Source organism: Melanerpes formicivorus, unplaced genomic scaffold, assembly GCF_026170545.1.
Source record: "Melanerpes formicivorus ecotype bairdi unplaced genomic scaffold, bMelFor1.0.p_v2 SCAF_19, whole genome shotgun sequence".
NCBI classification, from domain to species: Eukaryota; Metazoa; Chordata; class Aves; order Piciformes; family Picidae; genus Melanerpes; species Melanerpes formicivorus.
This window is the reverse complement of record NW_027142371.1, coordinates 10,965,031-10,982,630: the sequence shown is the minus strand read 5'-3', so window position 1 is coordinate 10,982,630 and position 17,600 is coordinate 10,965,031. Positions and strand designations below refer to the sequence as shown.

General features: G+C 50.7%; 1 protein-coding gene across 1 annotated transcript in view; it reads left to right on the top strand.

The window, feature by feature from the left end:
* LAMA5 (laminin subunit alpha 5) overlaps nucleotides 1–17,600 on the top strand; it is a 95,569-nt gene that overhangs the window by 40,087 nt on the left and 37,882 nt on the right. The window contains 11 exon segments of the mRNA XM_068150060.1: nucleotides 1,333–1,450; nucleotides 5,273–5,391; nucleotides 5,628–5,798; nucleotides 6,268–6,365; nucleotides 12,279–12,394; nucleotides 13,257–13,375; nucleotides 14,163–14,253; nucleotides 14,947–15,081; nucleotides 15,442–15,504; nucleotides 16,617–16,757; nucleotides 17,122–17,259. Of these exon segments, the coding sequence (XP_068006161.1) occupies nucleotides 1,333–1,450; nucleotides 5,273–5,391; nucleotides 5,628–5,798; nucleotides 6,268–6,365; nucleotides 12,279–12,394; nucleotides 13,257–13,375; nucleotides 14,163–14,253; nucleotides 14,947–15,081; nucleotides 15,442–15,504; nucleotides 16,617–16,757; nucleotides 17,122–17,259 (1,309 nt within the window).

Here is a 17,600-nt window from a genome sequence, read left to right as displayed (position 1 = left end):
AGGAGGGACTGCCTTGGAGCCAGAGATAGATCCAGCAGAAGCCTGAAGAAGTTTTTTATCTGTGGGTTCTGCTGAGGAGGAGGCTGAGCTGTTGTCAGTCTGCAGGGCTGCATCCATCCTTACTCCATACCCACAGCACAGCTCTCAGTGCCCTTCGGCTGAAGGACCAGAACAAGACTCATGCTTTGTGGTTGACTTGGTAGATTTAAATGCCTTTTTCCCTTTGGACTCTCAGGGTTATTTTGAAGGCATGTTATTATTAATGCTTGTTCTCTGGCTCAGCAATGTGTGTGGTCAGGGCATTGTGAGGTGCAGGCTGCTGTTCTGGCTCTCCTGCAGCTGGGTATGGCTGAGACGGGCATGGAGCTGTCCTTTTCCTGCCCTTGTACAAGTGCCCTTCTGGATACCTGTTAGTCTTGGGGGGATGTGTGCTCATACAGCACCAACTTTGTACGAGGAGGGACTCCTGAGCTATAAATCTCTGCTTTCAAGCATTAAACTCCCTTTTGGGTTGTTTTTGACGTTAGGAATTTTCTCTGATAAGAGAACTTTATTTGCCTTTAAATATCACTTTGTGACAGGATGATGGAGTGGGGATTCTTGGAGCGAGCCTGTGCCAGCCGGGGAAGGGAAATTCTGCTGGGGCTTTTGTTTCTCTCTAGCACTGACATTTCAGCTCTTTAAAGAGTACATTTAGTTTACTCTTGGCAGGGGTGTGTGCACACATCAGTGTCCAGAAAAATGGGAGCAGCCCCGTGTTGGAGCTGTGCTGAAGCCAAGTGGGTCTCCTGCTCTCCCCTCCCTGTGGCACCTGGGGAAAAGGAGCTGTGCTGGAGCTTTTCTGCAACTGACTTTAAAACATAGGTCCCATGCTTGAAGCAGGCCTTGTGCTTGTGATAATGAGTGCGAGGTGCAGTCAGATATTCCAGGGGAGTTGTCTTCTATGCCTCAAACAGCTCAGCAGCCAAGTCCCCCACAACAGCTTCATAGATGGTGTACAGTACTGCCTGCTCAGGTCAAGGCTACGTATAAAGTGTTGCCCAGCACACACTTCTGGGTGCAGCCCATAGCCACAAAGTCTGTGTTTTATTTGCATTGGGACTGGTGGGAGCTGAGCTCCCTAAGCTGGCTCTGAGCCCTAATCTGGCTCTCTGCAGCAACCATGTCATATCACCAGCCTTTTAGATATGGAGGATTTCGCTCCACAGGCTGTTTTGGAGCAGCAGGATCTGCAAAATGCCAGCTCATTTATTTGGCTTGGATCCCACTAAGCTCTCCTTGGTTTTCATGATGCCTTGAGGAGCCAACTAACTCTGTGTTCCTTTCTTTCAGCTCTTCCACGTCGCGTATGTCCTGATCAAATTTGCCAATTCCCCTCGTCCTGACCTCTGGGTGCTGGAGCGATCCACTGACTTCGGCCTCACCTATGAGCCCTGGCAGTATTTTGCCTGTAAGTACCTCAGTGTTACCAGAGAGCTGCAGCTTAGTGCCAGGTAGTGAGGCCACGGCGAAGAGAACTCTTTGTGCAAGCGTAAGGCTGGGTTTGGAGCGGGTTCTTTGCCATTGCTGCAATGGGGTGTACGTCTTCTCTTTCTTCTGCAAGAGTTGAAGCTTAGACCAGAGCATCTGAGTGAACCCATGGTGCTCCTCAGGCCAGGAGAACTGTTTTCCTCTCTTAGTCTAACTGTTTGGGTTTTTTAAAGTATTTCCAGTGGTGCCTACCCAAATCTCTGTGGCTGCCAAAGTTGGCACCAGTGTTGGTAGTTGGACATTGCTGATCTCTGTCTGGAACATGAGATTTCTTATAATCTCCTCCCTGCTGTGTTCTCTTTGTCTGTCTGCCCTGTACTGGATCCAGACTGACATATTTCAGCTCCTCCAGAAGCAAACCAATGGCTTGCTTCCAAGGGGCTGCTGTAACAGAAAAGTCTGGATGCAGTAAACAGTCCTCTTGCTCTTATCAAAGTGCTTATCTTGCTCTTATCCAGAGATGGGATGCAGCCTGTGTGAGGCAGGCAACCACTGTCCTGCCACTGTGCAAGGTGGGATCAGAGACAGCTGGAAAGGGTGGCTGTGGAGAGCCAGTCTGTGTGTTTAACTTCCCCATTCTCTGATTAAAACCTGATCCTTTTGCAAACAGCTGGTTCTGCAAAGCTCTTCTCTCAAAGACTCTGTGAGGTAGCTGGATGCTGAGAAACTTGTTAACCACCAGCCCCTCCCAGAAGCAGCAGCAGTAATTGGGAGAAGATGTGAATTAAGATCTACAGTCAGAGCTTAAAACCTGACAAGGACAGACCTTGGAGTGCTCAGAGGCTTTGCCCTGGGCTGCCCCTAAAGGCTCATATTTCTGCCTTACCTGTCAGCCTGTGCTTTACACCAGCTGGGCTGTTCTTCTGCAGGAGAGAGCTGCAGGCGTTTTACCCACTGCACTGCCGTAGCATGGTAGCCTCTCTTCTCTCTGCTGTGGGCTACTGGGGAATTTCTGCTGTCAAACTGCCTGACTGGCTTTTTTTCTGTCTTCTGTGAGAATTTCCCTTCCATCTCTGAAGCCTCTCCTGGGGCTCGTTACGGCCATGCTGTTTGCATGGTCTGGGGCTGAGCAGGGGGCTCTTGCCCCTCGTGCTCATTTGTGGTCTAAGTGGCAGCACTTCGATGTCTGGAGTGCTCTTCCCACCCGCAGCATTAGGCTCTGTTACCAACCCCCTCAAGAAGTGACATGCAGTGACACAGCCCAGTGGAAAGTTCCCATGGAAATGAAGAGGTGGCTGCTCCAAAACCTGCCAGACTCACTAGCACAAGAAGTCCCTTGTGGAGGTTTATTTTGGGCACGGAGAATTCTGTAGGTGGTCTGATAAAAACACGGGGCAGCTCAGCAACAAGGTTAAAAGCAGCCAGCAGAAATGTTCTCCAGGCATGCCAGTGAGCCTTGTCATGGATGGCACCATCCTCACCAGCTCAGCACTGCCCTATGAGCCCCACTCATCATGGAGGGTGTGCAGTTCCTCAGGCTGCCCTGTGCTGCCCTGCCATGCCCCTGAAATGGTTTTGGCCTTAGTTCTGCAGGAGGGGGGAAGGAATGACTGTCCTGGAAAGCATCTGTTGGTGCAGCTGGTGGCTCTCTTGGGGAGAGGGTTGGAGGGGCCGTGGCAATGAGAACCCTGTGTGCATCAAGGCAGGGTGGCACTGTGCTCTTCTCAGCCACCAAGGGAGAAGTAACAGCCCTGAGGAGGTATTTATGGTGGCATTTATCCATGAGAAGGGTTCCCCCACACAGCATTTCCAAAGGGGATGTGAAAGATGCCCAGTCCCAGCTGTCCACCCAGGCCCACAGAGCTCATTGTGTTAGCATTAGTCCATTTTTTCTCACTTTGCTGGGCGGTGCCACCCTGGAGGGGAAGGCAGCCAAAGTGCAGAGCAAGGCTCTGTCCTTTCCTCCTCTTAGGGTCAGCTTTCCCAGTCTGCTATTTCCTCTAAGCATTGCTGCGGTTAAAGGCTGATGGGTTACTCTGGTTGAGCTCAGAGTTCCTGGCTTGTGGCTCTCACAGTTGTGTAGATTTGCAGTAAGTGGAGGAATTTTTTGGTTTTCCTGAGTGGCTGCTCTTGCTGAGCATCCTGTCTCCATGCCCAGCTGTGGCAGTGCTCTGGAAATCAATCATCCTGAGCCAGTGGTGACAGGCTCCTCGCCTGGGGCTTCAGAATAAATTGCCTTTAAAAAAGCACCTGGTGAAACAAAGCTTGGCAGCCAGAGACCCGATGTTAAATGTTTCCACACCATCTTCCTGTGGGTGCATCTGAGCTCCTGCTGTTGCCAAAACAGTGTTTCGTGGAGCGAGGCCATGGTGCTGGGGATGAGGTGTGGGTCAGTGCGAGCCAGAGGTGAAGGCAGGGGAGGCAGAGGCTCTCTGTGTTTCATTTTCCTCCTGCCTGGCTTAGCCTCCCAGCACAGCACACTGCAGCAGATTTTGGAGGATTAATCCCATAAATTAGGTTAACGTTTCCCCATCAGCTCCCTGTGTGAGCTGAGCAGCGCTGGCAGGAGCAGCAGGTTGTGTTGGCTGGGTTTTGGGTTTTTTCCCCCTTCTTCACCCTGTGGAAACACCTTCAGGAGCAACATGTGCTTTGGCACACACTGCTGGAAGCTCCTGGCACAGGTGAAATGGGAGTGGGAAGGAGCAACAGCCTTTGTCCCAAGCTCTTCCCTGGGGGAGCAGCCCCAGAAAGTGACCTGAGAGGGGCACTGTGTCAGTTTCTGCATGGGTAAATCTGGGTGCTCACCACCCTGCACAGTGAGCCCCTGAACTGCCCCAGCACATTCGCTGTGGTTCGGTTAGCTCTGCTAGCACAATATCAGACACCTTGGGGACCAGAATGCTGCAATTGCTGGAGCAGCCATGCAAGGAAGCCAAGATGTTCCTACAGCTCCAAGGAGAGTCTTGGCATGCATTGTCCCCAAAGTAGGGTGCAGGGCCAGCATTGTGACTGCCTGGTGGTGCCTGTCCCTTGACTTTAGCCAGCCTTGCATTGCCACTTAGTGGCAGGAGCCTTTGATTGCTGTCCCCAAGGGGTGGTTCTGGGTGGCTTTGGTATTTCTCTTTTGTAGCACCGGTTTAAGAGTGACTACAGTGTTCAGAGTAAGGTGGGAGGAGGATACCTCCTGCTCTGCCTCTCCCAAACAGTGCACGTCCCTTCCCCACCTACCCTGCCTGGTGTTAGATGTCACAGCGGTGGCTGTGGCTGGTGGTTGCTCCCATTGTGTAGTTCTGTGCTGGCTCATTCTTCAGAACTTATCCAAGCAGTTAAGGGGCCATGTGAAGGTGATGGTGCAAGCTCCTACACCAGGAGCAGAGCACTAGCAGCAAACAGCTCTTCCTCAGCTCTGCTGAAGCAGCATAGCCAATCCAGTGTCAGCAAGGCAGCAAGTTCAGACCAGGGTTATTGCCCAGGCTGGTTAAACTGGGAGCTTAATGGCAAAATCAAGGCATAGGTTTCCCTACAGGTGATTGCAGTAGGTGCAATGGACGCTTTCCTGGTTTACTGCAATCAGGTGATGTGGAGAGGTTTCTGCCCATGCTGTTACTCTCACAGTGACCTCCTCCCCTAGTGGAGTTCATGTGTTAGCAGTGACAGTTAATGACACAAAGCAGCCTGTACACAGGGAATACTTAATCAAGAGCGTACAACCTTTTCTCCTCATGGCCAGTGTGGGCAAATCAATACAGGGCTCTGAACAGTTCCATTTCTCTTACTGCTCTCACCTCTGGTTGGTGACCAGCTTCCAAGAGGGACTGCATTGAGAAGTTTGGGCTGCACACCGTGGACCGTATCACCAAGGACGACCACGCCATCTGCACTACTGAGTACTCCCGGATCGTGCCTTTGGAAAATGGGGAGGTAAGCAGCTGCACCTTTCCATCCCCTGCAAGTTGCAGACTTGCTCCATGCTCTCACTAATTGCTTCCCTCTTGACTTTTGGCTGCCACTTAAACTCAACCAAATGAGGCTGGCCAGGACCTGACCCCAGTCATCTTGAAGATGACGGTAAAGAATGGGTTCAGCTGAGGGAAAAGATGAGTTTGCTCCCATCTCACAGGTGTGCTCAGATGTGTTTTCCCTGCTTGCATTCACAGATTGTTGTCTCTCTGGTAAACGGGCGCCCAGGGGCCATGAACTTCTCCTACTCTCCTCTGCTGCGGAATTTCACCAAAGCCACCAACATCAGACTGCGCTTCCTGCAGACAAACACTCTGCTGGGGCACCTGATGGGCAAAGCTCTCAGGGACCCTACGGTGACAAGGAGGGTAAGACAGGCCTCCATACCTCTTGTTAACGAGGTGGAAGTGTTTGAGGGCTGTGTGCCACTTCTGAGGAGAAGACATCCCTGCATGTTACCTGTGGGGGTTCTCTCTCTGTGTGCTTGTGCTTCCCAAGCTGAAGACTTCTGCGGCAAATGCCACTGCTGCTGTGGCTGGAGCTGAAGGCTGCTTGGGGAGAACTTTGCTTAGCTCCAACAACAGGAAGCAGCTTTTGGTGTCACACGTGGCTTTTGGGCTGGATTGAGAGATTCAGCTTGTAGCTAATGATCTCTGTTGTGTGGGGGTATGTCTTGCCATAGGCAGATATTGCAGCCTGCAAGGTCAGCTTGTCACTGTAAGGGAAATAGCCCAACACAGCATTTTACTGGATAAAGCCCTTGCTGAATCCTCAGTAGGGCAGTTCTGAAGCTTAGTCATAAAGATACTAACACCCAACTCTTTGTGTGCTCTCCAGTATTACTACAGCATCAAAGATATCAGCATTGGAGGACGCTGTGTCTGCCATGGCCATGCCGACGTCTGCGATGCCAAGGACCCTAGTGACCCTTACAGGTACATGTTAAAGTCCTAGATCTGTGTAGAAGTGTTTGAATTGTTGTGCTAAGAATGAAAGATACCAGTGTGAGTTGTGTCCTGTCCTGAGCTCATAATTGTGCACTGTTGTTTGTGGCTCTGCCCTGAGAATATGTCAGGAACTGGTCTAGCCAAAGCAGCAAAAACTAAACGTTTTGCTAGGCTGTTTTTCAGCCAGATCAGCTCCCTGGTCTCATTTCCACAACTTTGCCATCCCCATGGGAGCAGAGTGATGGAATGGGAAGGTGAGTGCTCAAAGCCAATACCATTGTTGAGTGTAGAGATTTCTTAGCAAAGCCCAGGGCTAGTTTCTGACATCATTCAGGGATGTCTCTTGCTTTCCACATGGCTTCTTAAGAGCCAGGGTGATGCTCTGGTAAATAGGTGGTCTCTCAAGAAACCAGAGACTCTTCTGCCCTTTTCTACTGATGGGGACCATAGACTGGTTATGTACAGAGTGAAACAACTGCTCTTGGCAGAGTAGCAGGAGCCTGCAGAGCAGTTATGTTTTGGCTCATGGGACTCTTCCCATCCGCCTTGGCAACTTCAGATGCCAAAGAACTGCTTCATACCATGGAAGTGTTGCTTCTTAGCCATCTGTTTGCAGCCTGCATGTTGCCTTTATGAAAGGGATGGGGTAGATTCAGCTGGACAAGGGAAGCTTAGATTTCTTTCTCCTCAGGATCATGTAAAGCTTTTGGACCTCCTAAAATAAAATTCCAGTGACTCCCAGCCAAGGTTAAAGCTGCTAAGTGTTAAAACAAAGATGTATTGGTAAGCAAGTCTGCCTTGCTGTGCCAAACTCCCTGACAAAGGGAAGTTCATAAATATTTGAATGTTCAGTTCCTTCTTTTATAGTTTGGTGTTGCTGGATGCACAGTGCACCTGTGTACTGGGGCAAAAGAGCTTCATGGGGCAAAGCGAACCTTTATCACACAAATGTCATGACATTTCTTGGGTGTATCAGTGGCTCCAGGGTCTCCAGCAAAGGCAGGAAAATTGAAGAAGGAGAGATGTTTTGGGAATCCGTGTTCAATGCCACTTCTGCCAACAAATGTGTCTGCCCCTCAGAATTCCCCTCCTCTACTCTCATTTGGCGTCTTCACTCTTGGTCCCCAAAATGTGCTCTAATGTTGTGGCACGTGTTGGTAAGCAGCTGTTGTATTTCACCAGAGCAGATCACATTTGCCTGGAGGAGAAAACATTTTCTTCTTGGGTGCTTTAAACAGTCAGCACATAACATCTGTAAAGCCCTTTGGGATATGTCAGGACAAAGATGCTGAATGAACAGAAGAACTTCCCATGGCACTGCTGAACCCTGATAGCAAGCCCAGGAACACAGAGAAGTCAGCAGAAATGTGATACTTTCAGTTGAGAAAATGAGTAACTGGTGAACCCTGCCATTCTCCAAGGCTCCAGCAGCAGCTGTGTGCAGCCTTCCTGCTGGAGCGGGCACTACTGGGCAGTCATCCTCCTGCCCTGATGGTGCATGGAGCCAGCCCAATGACACCTGACATCATGCTGCAGATGAGGCAGCTGGGGCTCAGACACGCTGTCCCTTCCTGTCATGGGCCCCAGCTGCCAGAAACATGTCAGAAAGTCTGGGTAGGAGGTGTGGTGTGTCCCTCTGCAGTGTCCTGCCTCTTCAGACACTGATGTGTGACAGCAGTATTGCCAGGAAATGCAAATAGAGGGAGATAGGAATGTGAATTGGCCTGGCCCTGTTAGAAACCTCAGTTATGTCTCAGCCTGTCTGGGAGGTCTCTGCTTCTTGTTTTAAGTTCCCTTTTCTGCACATGCCTGTGTTTCTTGTGCCTGTTGCCCAGAAAGGCAGGATGAGCACTTTGAGAGAGGTGAGGTGAGCTAGAAATCTTGGCAGAGCCTTTAGGACGTGATGGAGCATGTTCGTGAGCTGACTTCCTGGCCATAAATGATAATGTTTATCCAGCTTTGGAAAGCATCTCTGAAGTGCCAAGTTACAGAGGCTGCACATCCAGCTGTGTGAAGCTGGCAGCACCTCTAGGTATCTTATGTGTGAGGGCTACACAGCATGTGGGCAGATAGAGCCTCCTCAAGGGTCCTCAGCACTTTTCACAACTGTCTGTCCCAAGATCAAAGGGGCTGAGTTAAAGAAGGGAAATTCTCCCAGTTAGAGATGAACACCAGCAGGATCAGGCAAACCCTGCTCCTGAGCAGTGAGATAAGCATCAGCAAAGACCTGGCATATTGCAGACAGAGCCCAGACAGGAATGGTGTGTTAATATGTGGCTGCTGTTGATGTTAGCTCAGGAGAATCCTTCAAGTGCTCTTCATGTTTGATAAGTGCAGCTGTTTCCATGGGTCCACTGCCCCAACAGGAAGGCCAAAAGCAAGAGAGGAGATGACCAAAGAGTCCATCTGCTGCTTCTGTGCCTGATGCTGGAGATAACCAGCAAGATAACAGCAGCCTAGCTGGACAGAAGCAGATCTGCAGGAAGAGATCAAAGATGCTTTCCCACTGGTGGATCCCAAATGCTAACTTGCTCTTTCCCAAAGGGAAAGCACCATGTGTGCTGATAGATTTGTGCATCTGTGGGTCCTTTTGCAAGCAATTTTCCCCCAGTACAGTCAAAAGCAGTTAGAGAAAGAGGCTTTTTTCTCCTTGATTGTGCTACTGAGATGTCCCAGCCAAATCCAGATGCTGTAGTGCTTGTGTACTCCTCAGCTCTGACATGACTGCTCGCTGGAGACTGTTTATAGTCTGTTATTGAGTATCAGTTCCAGTGGGAAGGCTGTGGTTTGATTTTTTTATAGCAGGATGACCAGGAAATATGTGCTATGGGAACACAGCCACTCCCTCTTCTTCCTTGTATATATTCAGTCAATGAAGCATGTAAATATTGTAGCTGATGCACATTTGTCCATAATTCATTAGCAACATAGTCTCAGCACAAGGTGCAGTAAAGCTGCCGTGATAGATGAGCTCTCTGAGAGGTCATTGCTAATTCTGGACAGCAGAGACTAAATAAATAGCTCCTTCTCCATCTGAAATGTGCATCTTGACTCACTGAGTGCCATCTTTCTGCATTCTGGGAACTGAAACAGTGCTTTTCAAACATCTTGAATGCTAAAGAGCGGGGATGTGCAGCTGGAGCTACATCCTCCAGCCAGGGACATTAAGGCTGCTCAGCAGGTTTATAAGCTCCTGACTTGGTGACCGTCTTTCTCCACACGTATGCATGTGGTCATTTATCTTGATGTCCAGCTGCTGTCATGGGAGAAAAAACAAACAACATAAAATTTTGTTTCTTGGAAGTGCTGAGTGGTAGTCAGCCAGATGAGTGGTTTCAGTCACTGTGGATGGTTTCAGTATAGAGGCATGGCCAAGGTTGGCCCTTTTGTTGAGTCCTCTCCTTGGGTCTGCAAGAGAACAAAGTTCCTGGTGAATGTTTCAGGGCTCATTTCTGCCACTTAGGCACCAGACAACTTCTCAGGACCTCAGCACTGTGGCTGGACTCTACCAGCCACAGCCCAGCCTATGAATGTGGGTAGGAATGGGACACAATGAGCGCTCAAAGAGCTGCCTAAAGCCAAGTGTTCCAGGAGATGACCAACAGCAGGAGCAGGGCTGGGACCTTCTGCCTCTCAGCCCCTCTGGCTGAAGCAGAGGTCTTGTGGATCTTGGTTGCACTCCCCTGAACGTTCAGATCATCCCTCATTTCATTAAAATGAGTTTTAGTCGTGAGGTCTGTGGACAGGTTGGGCTTGATGACCTTTGAGGTCTCTTCCAACCTTGGTGATTCTGTGATGCTGTGTGTGAGTTCCCTTGTCCCATGCTGCTGCCTCTGGCTACCTACCTCGTGCACTTGCAGGTCCTACATCTTAAAAACACGTGTAGGTGGAAACCACGACCCTCAGCTCACTGCTGCCACGAAACACTGTGTCTGCACTGCGCCCAGAATGACTGCTCCATTTGTTTCTAATCCTTTAAAATAATTACATTTATTTTTAAACACTGCTTTTGAATGGAAAAGCATTGGAGGAGGGAGAGATGGGAGTGGCAGACCAGCCCGGAGGGGAAATGAGTAATTGCAGAGATAAAAGCTGGAACAGGCTGTATTATCCATAAGTCAAATACAACAGAAAGCATTTGTCTTGGATGGGAATCGCCTCCTGCTAAGTGGAAGTTTTGGGGGTGATGTCAGTGATGTTAATGAATCACCGTTGCGGTCGGGATCCGTCAGCCCGCTGTGGAGGATGCCTGCCTGGCGCCTCCAGAACCGCCTGCTTGCCCTGCACAGCCCTGCCTGTGAAGTGCAGGACCTGCATTCCTGGGCAGCGTGGGCATAGCACTTGTTGAAAGAGCTGGGTCTCTTCAGCTTGGAGAAGAGGAGACTAAGGGGTGACCTCATTAATGTTTAGAAAGATGTAAAGGGTGAGTGCCAAGGGGATGGAGCCAGACTCAGCTCGGTGATGCCCAGTGACAGCACAAGGGGCAATGGGTGGAAGCTGAGGCATAGGAAGTTCCATGGAAACAGGAGGAAGAGTTATTTCACTGTGAGGGTAACAGAACACTGGAACAGGCTGCCTAGGGGGGTTGTGTAGTCTTCCTCTCCAGAGATGTTCAAGATGTGCCTGCATGAGTTCCTGTGTGATCTGGTATAGGTGATCCTGCTCTGCCAGGGGAGGTGGACTACATGATCTCTCAAGGTCCTTTCCAGCCCCTAACATTCTGTGATTCAATTCAAATTCTGTGGCTTTCCTCTCTGTCAGCACAGGTATACCTGGAGGAGGACCCATGTGGCCCCATTCCTCTCCAGATCTGGAGGAATCATAGAATGACAGGGCTTGGAAGGGTTCTCTGGAGATCATTGAGTCCAACCCCCCTTCCAAAGGAGGATCACCTAGGTCACACAGGAGTGCATCTAGATGGGTCTTGAAAGTCTCTAGAGAAGGAGTCCCCATAACCTCTCTGGTCAGTTTGTTCCAGTGCTCTATCACCCTTACAGTAAAGTTTTTCCTCATGTTGTGTTCCAGTTTGTATCTGTTGTCCCTCGTTCTGTCACAGGGCACCACTGAAAAGAGCCTGACCCCTTCTTCTGGACACCCACCCTTCAGATATTTGTAAACATTAATGAGATCTCCTCTCATTCTTCTCTTTTCCAGACTAAACAGCCTTTCCTCATCAGACAGATGTTCCAGTCCCTTAATCATCTTCATAGTCTCTGTTGGACACTCTCTAGTATAGTCCTGTCCCTCTTGAAGCAGGGAGCACAGAACTGGACACAATACTCCAGATGTGGTCTGACTAGGGAAGAGTAGAAGGAGAGAAGAAGCTCCCTTGGCCTGTTGGTCACACTCTTCTTAATGCACCATTTGCCTTTCTGGCCACAATGGCACATCGCTGTCCCACAGATAACTTGTTGTCCACCAGGACTCCACAGTCCTTCTCCATGGAGATGTTAATCATTTATTCTTTTCATGCTGCCCTTGCACAGTTTTGGGGACTTCTTCATGTCCCTGCACCATGCTTCTCCCTCTCGGGTAGTTTGCTTCAGCTTCAGGTTTCTACCACTGCCACCACTGCCATCTCACGTTGTATTGTCTCTAGGGCTGGACAGGCAGTGGCACACTGATTTTTCCTTAATCTTTGCCTCCCTGTAAAGAAAAGAGGAGTGATGGTGGATCACAAGGAAGGGAGAGAGTGGCAGTGAAGAGCAAGGTGTGGTGCTTGGTTAAAACAAAGTCAATCAATCTTAGCAGTCTCTTTTCCAGAACGTTTGGATTAACAAATCTCACTTGTTTATCTGCCCCGGGATAGTTGTGCACAGCAGGGTTATGCGGTGATTGCCCATCCCACAATCCCCTGTCATCACCACAGGCTTGGCTGTACCCTGTCCCTGTCCTTTGCAGGCTGCAGTGTGACTGCCAGCACAACACCTGTGGTGGGTCCTGCGATCGCTGCTGCCCTGGCTTCAACCAGTTCCCCTGGAAGCCTGCCACTGCTGACAGCGCCAACGAATGCCAGCGTAAGTTGGAGTCGGCTTCTTCCTTCCTTTTCCAGCAGCTCTGCAAAGCAGAGCCACATGACCACATGTCACCAGCCCCTTAACAGGGCACTGCAAAGAAGTCCCTCACTGAAATATGGTGGGTTTGTGGTGTGTGGCAGTGGGGGAAGAGGAGATCACCGGCTCTGCAGAGGGGACAGTTTGCACTGTGATTAACTGAGTTCAGTCAAGGCTCACACGGGGAGGCCCACCAGGTCTGCATGGGACTTTGCTTATGTTCCAGCTCCTCCTCCGTGTCCAAGGGTTCGTGCAGGCAAGTCTCATTGCTCAATGCTGTCTTGGAGATGAATTATACTTGGCTGTGTTTACACACAGGACGTCTCTATTTGTCTAGAGAAACCTTCAGTAGATGCTGACTGGAGTTCCTGCAGCAGTGGGGATGCAGAGCGCAGCTCACACCATCCTTTGCAAATGCAGGACAGCAAAGGACAGTTGGGTGTTCTGAAAGTCCTGTGTGTTTGTAAAGAGCACCCTCACCAGGAGCTGAACTCTACAGCTCACCTCTGTCCTGAGTGGGATAAAAAAAGACAAAGAATGTTGCCCTCTAAACCAGACTACCTGAGGCCCCAGGGTTGGGTAATTTCTCCTTCTCGTCCATACATGCCTGCACATATTTTACTTCTGATTTTTTGCCTGCTGCATTTTTCCAGTTGCAGACTAGACTGTGAGAGGGTTGATACTTCTATGCTTTTGAGCTGGAAGACTTCTGGGAGCTTAGGTGATCATGTAATCCATTTGGGAGAGTTCATATCTGGAGATCCAGCTGGTGGCTGAGGGACCTCCATGGACTAGTGGCTTACCTAAGGTCTCTTTGTATTTGCAGCTTGCAATTGCAACGGTCATGCCCACGACTGCTACTATGACCCAGAGGTGGATCACCACAAAGCCAGCAAAAGCCACGAGGACAAGTATGAAGGGGGAGGTGTTTGCATTGACTGTCAGGTAGGCCCAAAGAGCTCCTGTGGAAAAGGCTCTTGTGGGTATTTGTGTTTGTTTCGTCAGCCTAGAGTTCAGCCTTGCTGGCAGCTTTACCAACCCCTTCATGCACCCTCTGATATCTAAGTTAGGTCTCTCCCTTGAAGTTTTGCCTGTTTGTCATATATTAATGGAGTGTTCACTAGCAATGAAAACTGCACTTGGGTTCCCAGCTGTCCCCTGGGTAGTACCATTGCCATTCTGATGCTTTAGGGTTAGGTCTGCTGAGGCACTGTGCATTGGGAGGGACAGATTGGTGCTGAGCATATGGGGAAATCCCTGCCTAGTTTGCAGTGCTCAGGTGCTGTCATCTCTCTGGCTCTCTCTCTGACCACCAATCCCCTCAGACTCTGAAGTTCCCAGTGAAGCAGGGGAAAGAGCTCTTCCACTCTCAAGGTGACTGTGAGCTGGTTAATTTGTGCAGTGGCATGAAACTTCTAGCTGTGCTTTCATTCTGAGAGGAAACAGATTCCTGCCATCCTCCTAGCACAAAGTGGTCAGGGCACAGCGAGTGAAATGGGCTCAAGGTGGTTTATGAACCTGAACCCTGTGCTGTGTTTGTGGGAGGGTACAGTTTGCAGGAAATGCTTCCTTTTCACATTGGTGTGTGTAGAATTTTGAGCAGATTTAGGTCTTCTGTGTGTTGACACTCCTGAATTGCTTCCTTCAGGCCCTGAAGGTGATAGCAAATCCAGCAGGTGAACATGACTCCTGCAGGCAGAGGAACTGATGGCTCTCTAACCCTGTCTTTCAGCATCACACCACCGGCATTAACTGCGAGAGGTGCATCCCGGGGTACTACCGCTCCCCTGACCACCCCATCGACTCTCCCTACATTTGCTATCGTGAGTGTCATCTCCTCTGAGAGTTGCAGATGCCCTCCTGGACTTGGTGACACTTTGGAGAGTGCTCTGAGACATTTTTCTGGTATAGGGAGTCCAGCACCATGAGAGAGGTGGCCGCGTGAGTGGTTCCTGCTGCAGCTGGTATCGCCTATGGCAGTGTGTGTGTCTGCAGCATCTAGGAAATCAGCAGCACTGGCGTGTTCCCAGGCTGGAATGTGCCTGCAGGGAAATCCAGTCTTAGCTGTCATCTCAGTATTCTTTATGCTGGCAACTGCAGACTGTTGGTCTCCATGCCCTAAGACAGGGGTTTGGAGGCAGCAGTGGGTTGTGTCTGCTATTCTGGGCTGCCCAGCTCACTCTGGGAGCTATGAGACACCAGCTGTTCTGCACTGCATCCCCACAGCAGTGTGCACTGCCACCTCTCTGGGGCAGTCAGGGTCTGCTGGAGAAGCCAGTTAAGGCTGTGCTTTTTTTCTTGGACCCCCACAGTGGGACAAGCACAGTGGCAGCATTTCCTCTAAACCAGAGCCCTTCTGAAGTGGCGAAATCTCACTTTTTACTTTTGGAGGGTGCCTGCAGCAGAGAGTGGGGCCTTTTACAGAGGCTCTGTATCATAGTGGTGCTTCTCTGGTGCTCCTGGCTAGTGAGGGTCTCGGTCAGTGACAACCACTGTTGGTTTGTCCCTCTCTGCAGGCTGTAACTGTGAGTCTGACTTCACCGATGGCACCTGCGAGGACCTCACCGGCCGCTGTTACTGCAAGCCCAACTACACCGGGGAGCACTGCGACGCCTGCGCCGAGGGGTACCTCAACTTCCCCCACTGCTACCGTAAGTGGGAGGAGGGGTGGGACTGGGAAGCAGTCAGGTCTGCAACCCCACAGACCCAGTAGGTGCAAGAAGGGCCAGCAGCTCCAGTTGGGACTGCTCTCTAGGTGCCTTTTCCCCATGCCATATGGCGCTTCTGTCCCAAGAGGAGTTTGTGAAGCTGGGAACAAGTCCACATTTGGCTTGAGTGGAAGCTGAACCCAGATTTCCAGAGTCAATGGGAGCTTCCCTGTTGGGAAGTAGTGGCTGTAATGGATCTATGTTTAGTGGCATTGCCTGCACTCAGTTCCATGCTTCATGTTTTTCTGTCGACCCCTTGATACCCCTGCAGGATTTCTTTGACCTGTGCAATGTCTCTTTCAGCTGTTCCAGCTTTCACCCACAACGATACTGGAGAGCAAGTGCTTCCTGCAGGACAGATAATAAGTAAGCAGGGCAATTTTCCTTCATGTGTTGGTAATGACTGTGCTATCATTTCTGCTCTGTCTCAAGATCAGGTCTTCAGCTTTGGCATACACATGGCCCTTCTGGCCTCCCTGTGAAGAACCCTCCACTTTGCTCACAGAGGGGCTGTGACTGAGCTGGAATCCAACCTGTGTTCTCCCACCTTTGGGTTCAGATACAAACCTGTCCTTCAGCCACAGCTCCATGCCCTGTGCTTTCCATCTGGTGGGTGGCACAGAGGGTCCCTGCTCAAGGCCCCTCTGCATAGAGCTGTGGGCAGCAGCACTGTGGGTGCTTGGGAAGTGTGCACAGGCAGCTGCTTGCTCTGTGTTGCTTCCTCTTGCTTTGAAAGCTCATCTGTGCTTTCATCCCTGCTCCCCTCCACCACCCTCCTCTCTCACGCTCACTCCTCTTGATTCATCCCCTCCCTTGTGCTTCTTTTTGTTTCTTTTCCCACTGAATTCTCCCCTGTCTCATGCTCCCCAGTGCACTCCAGATAACCTTTTCCTTCCTTCTGATATTTTAAATTTCCAAACAGGTTTTTTCTTTCCTGAGATGGAATTTATCACTTCCCTTCTCATTTCCCCATCTCCTCCTCCCTCTGATTCTTGGATGATTTTTACCCTTCCCTCTCCCAGCCCAGGACCCCACTGCTGTCAGTGAAGGCAGGGCTGGCCGAGGGCCTCAGTGCTGCTGGCTCAGACCATCCCACTGCCCTGTCAGCTAGGTGGTCTTGGATGTGGTTGAGCATGGAGTGACTAGTAAGAAAGCCCCACCCTGAAGGCTTTGGTTATTGTCACACAGCTCTTGGGCAGTGCAGCAAAGAGCACTTGTCTGCACTATGCCCATGCACAGCATGATGAAGGGTCCCCCAACCCCCCCATGACCCCACGAGCCAGGCATGCTGGTCACTTGAGCCTGGAACAGGGTTTGCTTAAAACGTTTGCATCTGATAGGAAGGTTATTAGGAGGCAAATGCTTGAGCTGTTGCTTCTCAGGACAGCTCCTTCCCTGTCCTTATGGGACCCCTGCCCAGCAGCAGAGATGGAGTGACAGCTGTGTGTGGTGTTGCTTGTTGTGTGTCCCCACTGCAGACTGCGACTGCTACGCCGGTGGGACAGAAGGCAACGCCTGTCGCAAGGACCCCCGGGTGGGGATGTGTGTGTGCAAGCCCAACTACCAGGGAACACAGTGTGACCAGTGTGCCCCAGGCCACTACGGACCCAGCTGCCAGCGTGAGTGACACAGGGTCAGCGGCCCCACATTGCCCTGTTCTCCCCCCTGCTGGGGAGGAGCGTGCCTCTCCCCATCCAGGAATTCCCCAGCCCCACTTCCAAGTGGCAAATTCCCATGACTTTTGCTGATACTCTCCACCCAGCCCTGACCCTTCAGCATCCTCCCAGCTTGTGGGGGGCTCTTGAGAAATTCCCTATGCATGTGAGCTATGGGCCAGGCATGCTTGCTGTCAGCTGGGGCATGTTTTCTCCTGGGACTGTATTTTGCCCCAGAGGAGCAGAAGCTCTGGTTCCTTTCCTAGGAAGGGGAAAGATGAACAAAGAAGCTATTTATTTATTTATTAGTGCCCTTGTTGCTTTCCAGCCTGCCAGTGCTCTGGCCCTGGTCAGTACGATGGCACCTGCGACAGCGAGACAGGGCAGTGTCTGTGCCGGACAGGATTTGAAGGGCACTTGTGCAACCAGTGTGCTCCTGGCTACTTCAACTACCCTCTGTGCCAGCGTAAGTATCTGTCCTCCCCTGGGCCTCGGGGGGTGCTCACAGAGCAAGAGCCTTCTGGTGAGGAAGACTGGGATGTGGGTTTTTTGGATATTAGGAAAAATTTCTATCCTGAGAAAGTAGTCAGACATTGGAACCCAGGGAGGTGGTGGGGTCACTATGCCTGGAGGTGTTCAAGAAACTTTGGGACATGGTTTAATGGCCATGGTCGTGTTGGGTTGGTGGTTGGACTCAATGATCTTAGAGGTCTTTTCCAACCAGAGTGGGCAGAGATGGACTGTTTGAAGGCTTAGAGCAGCAGCTAAAGGCCCATCTGAGAATGTCAGGATAAAAGCCATATTACC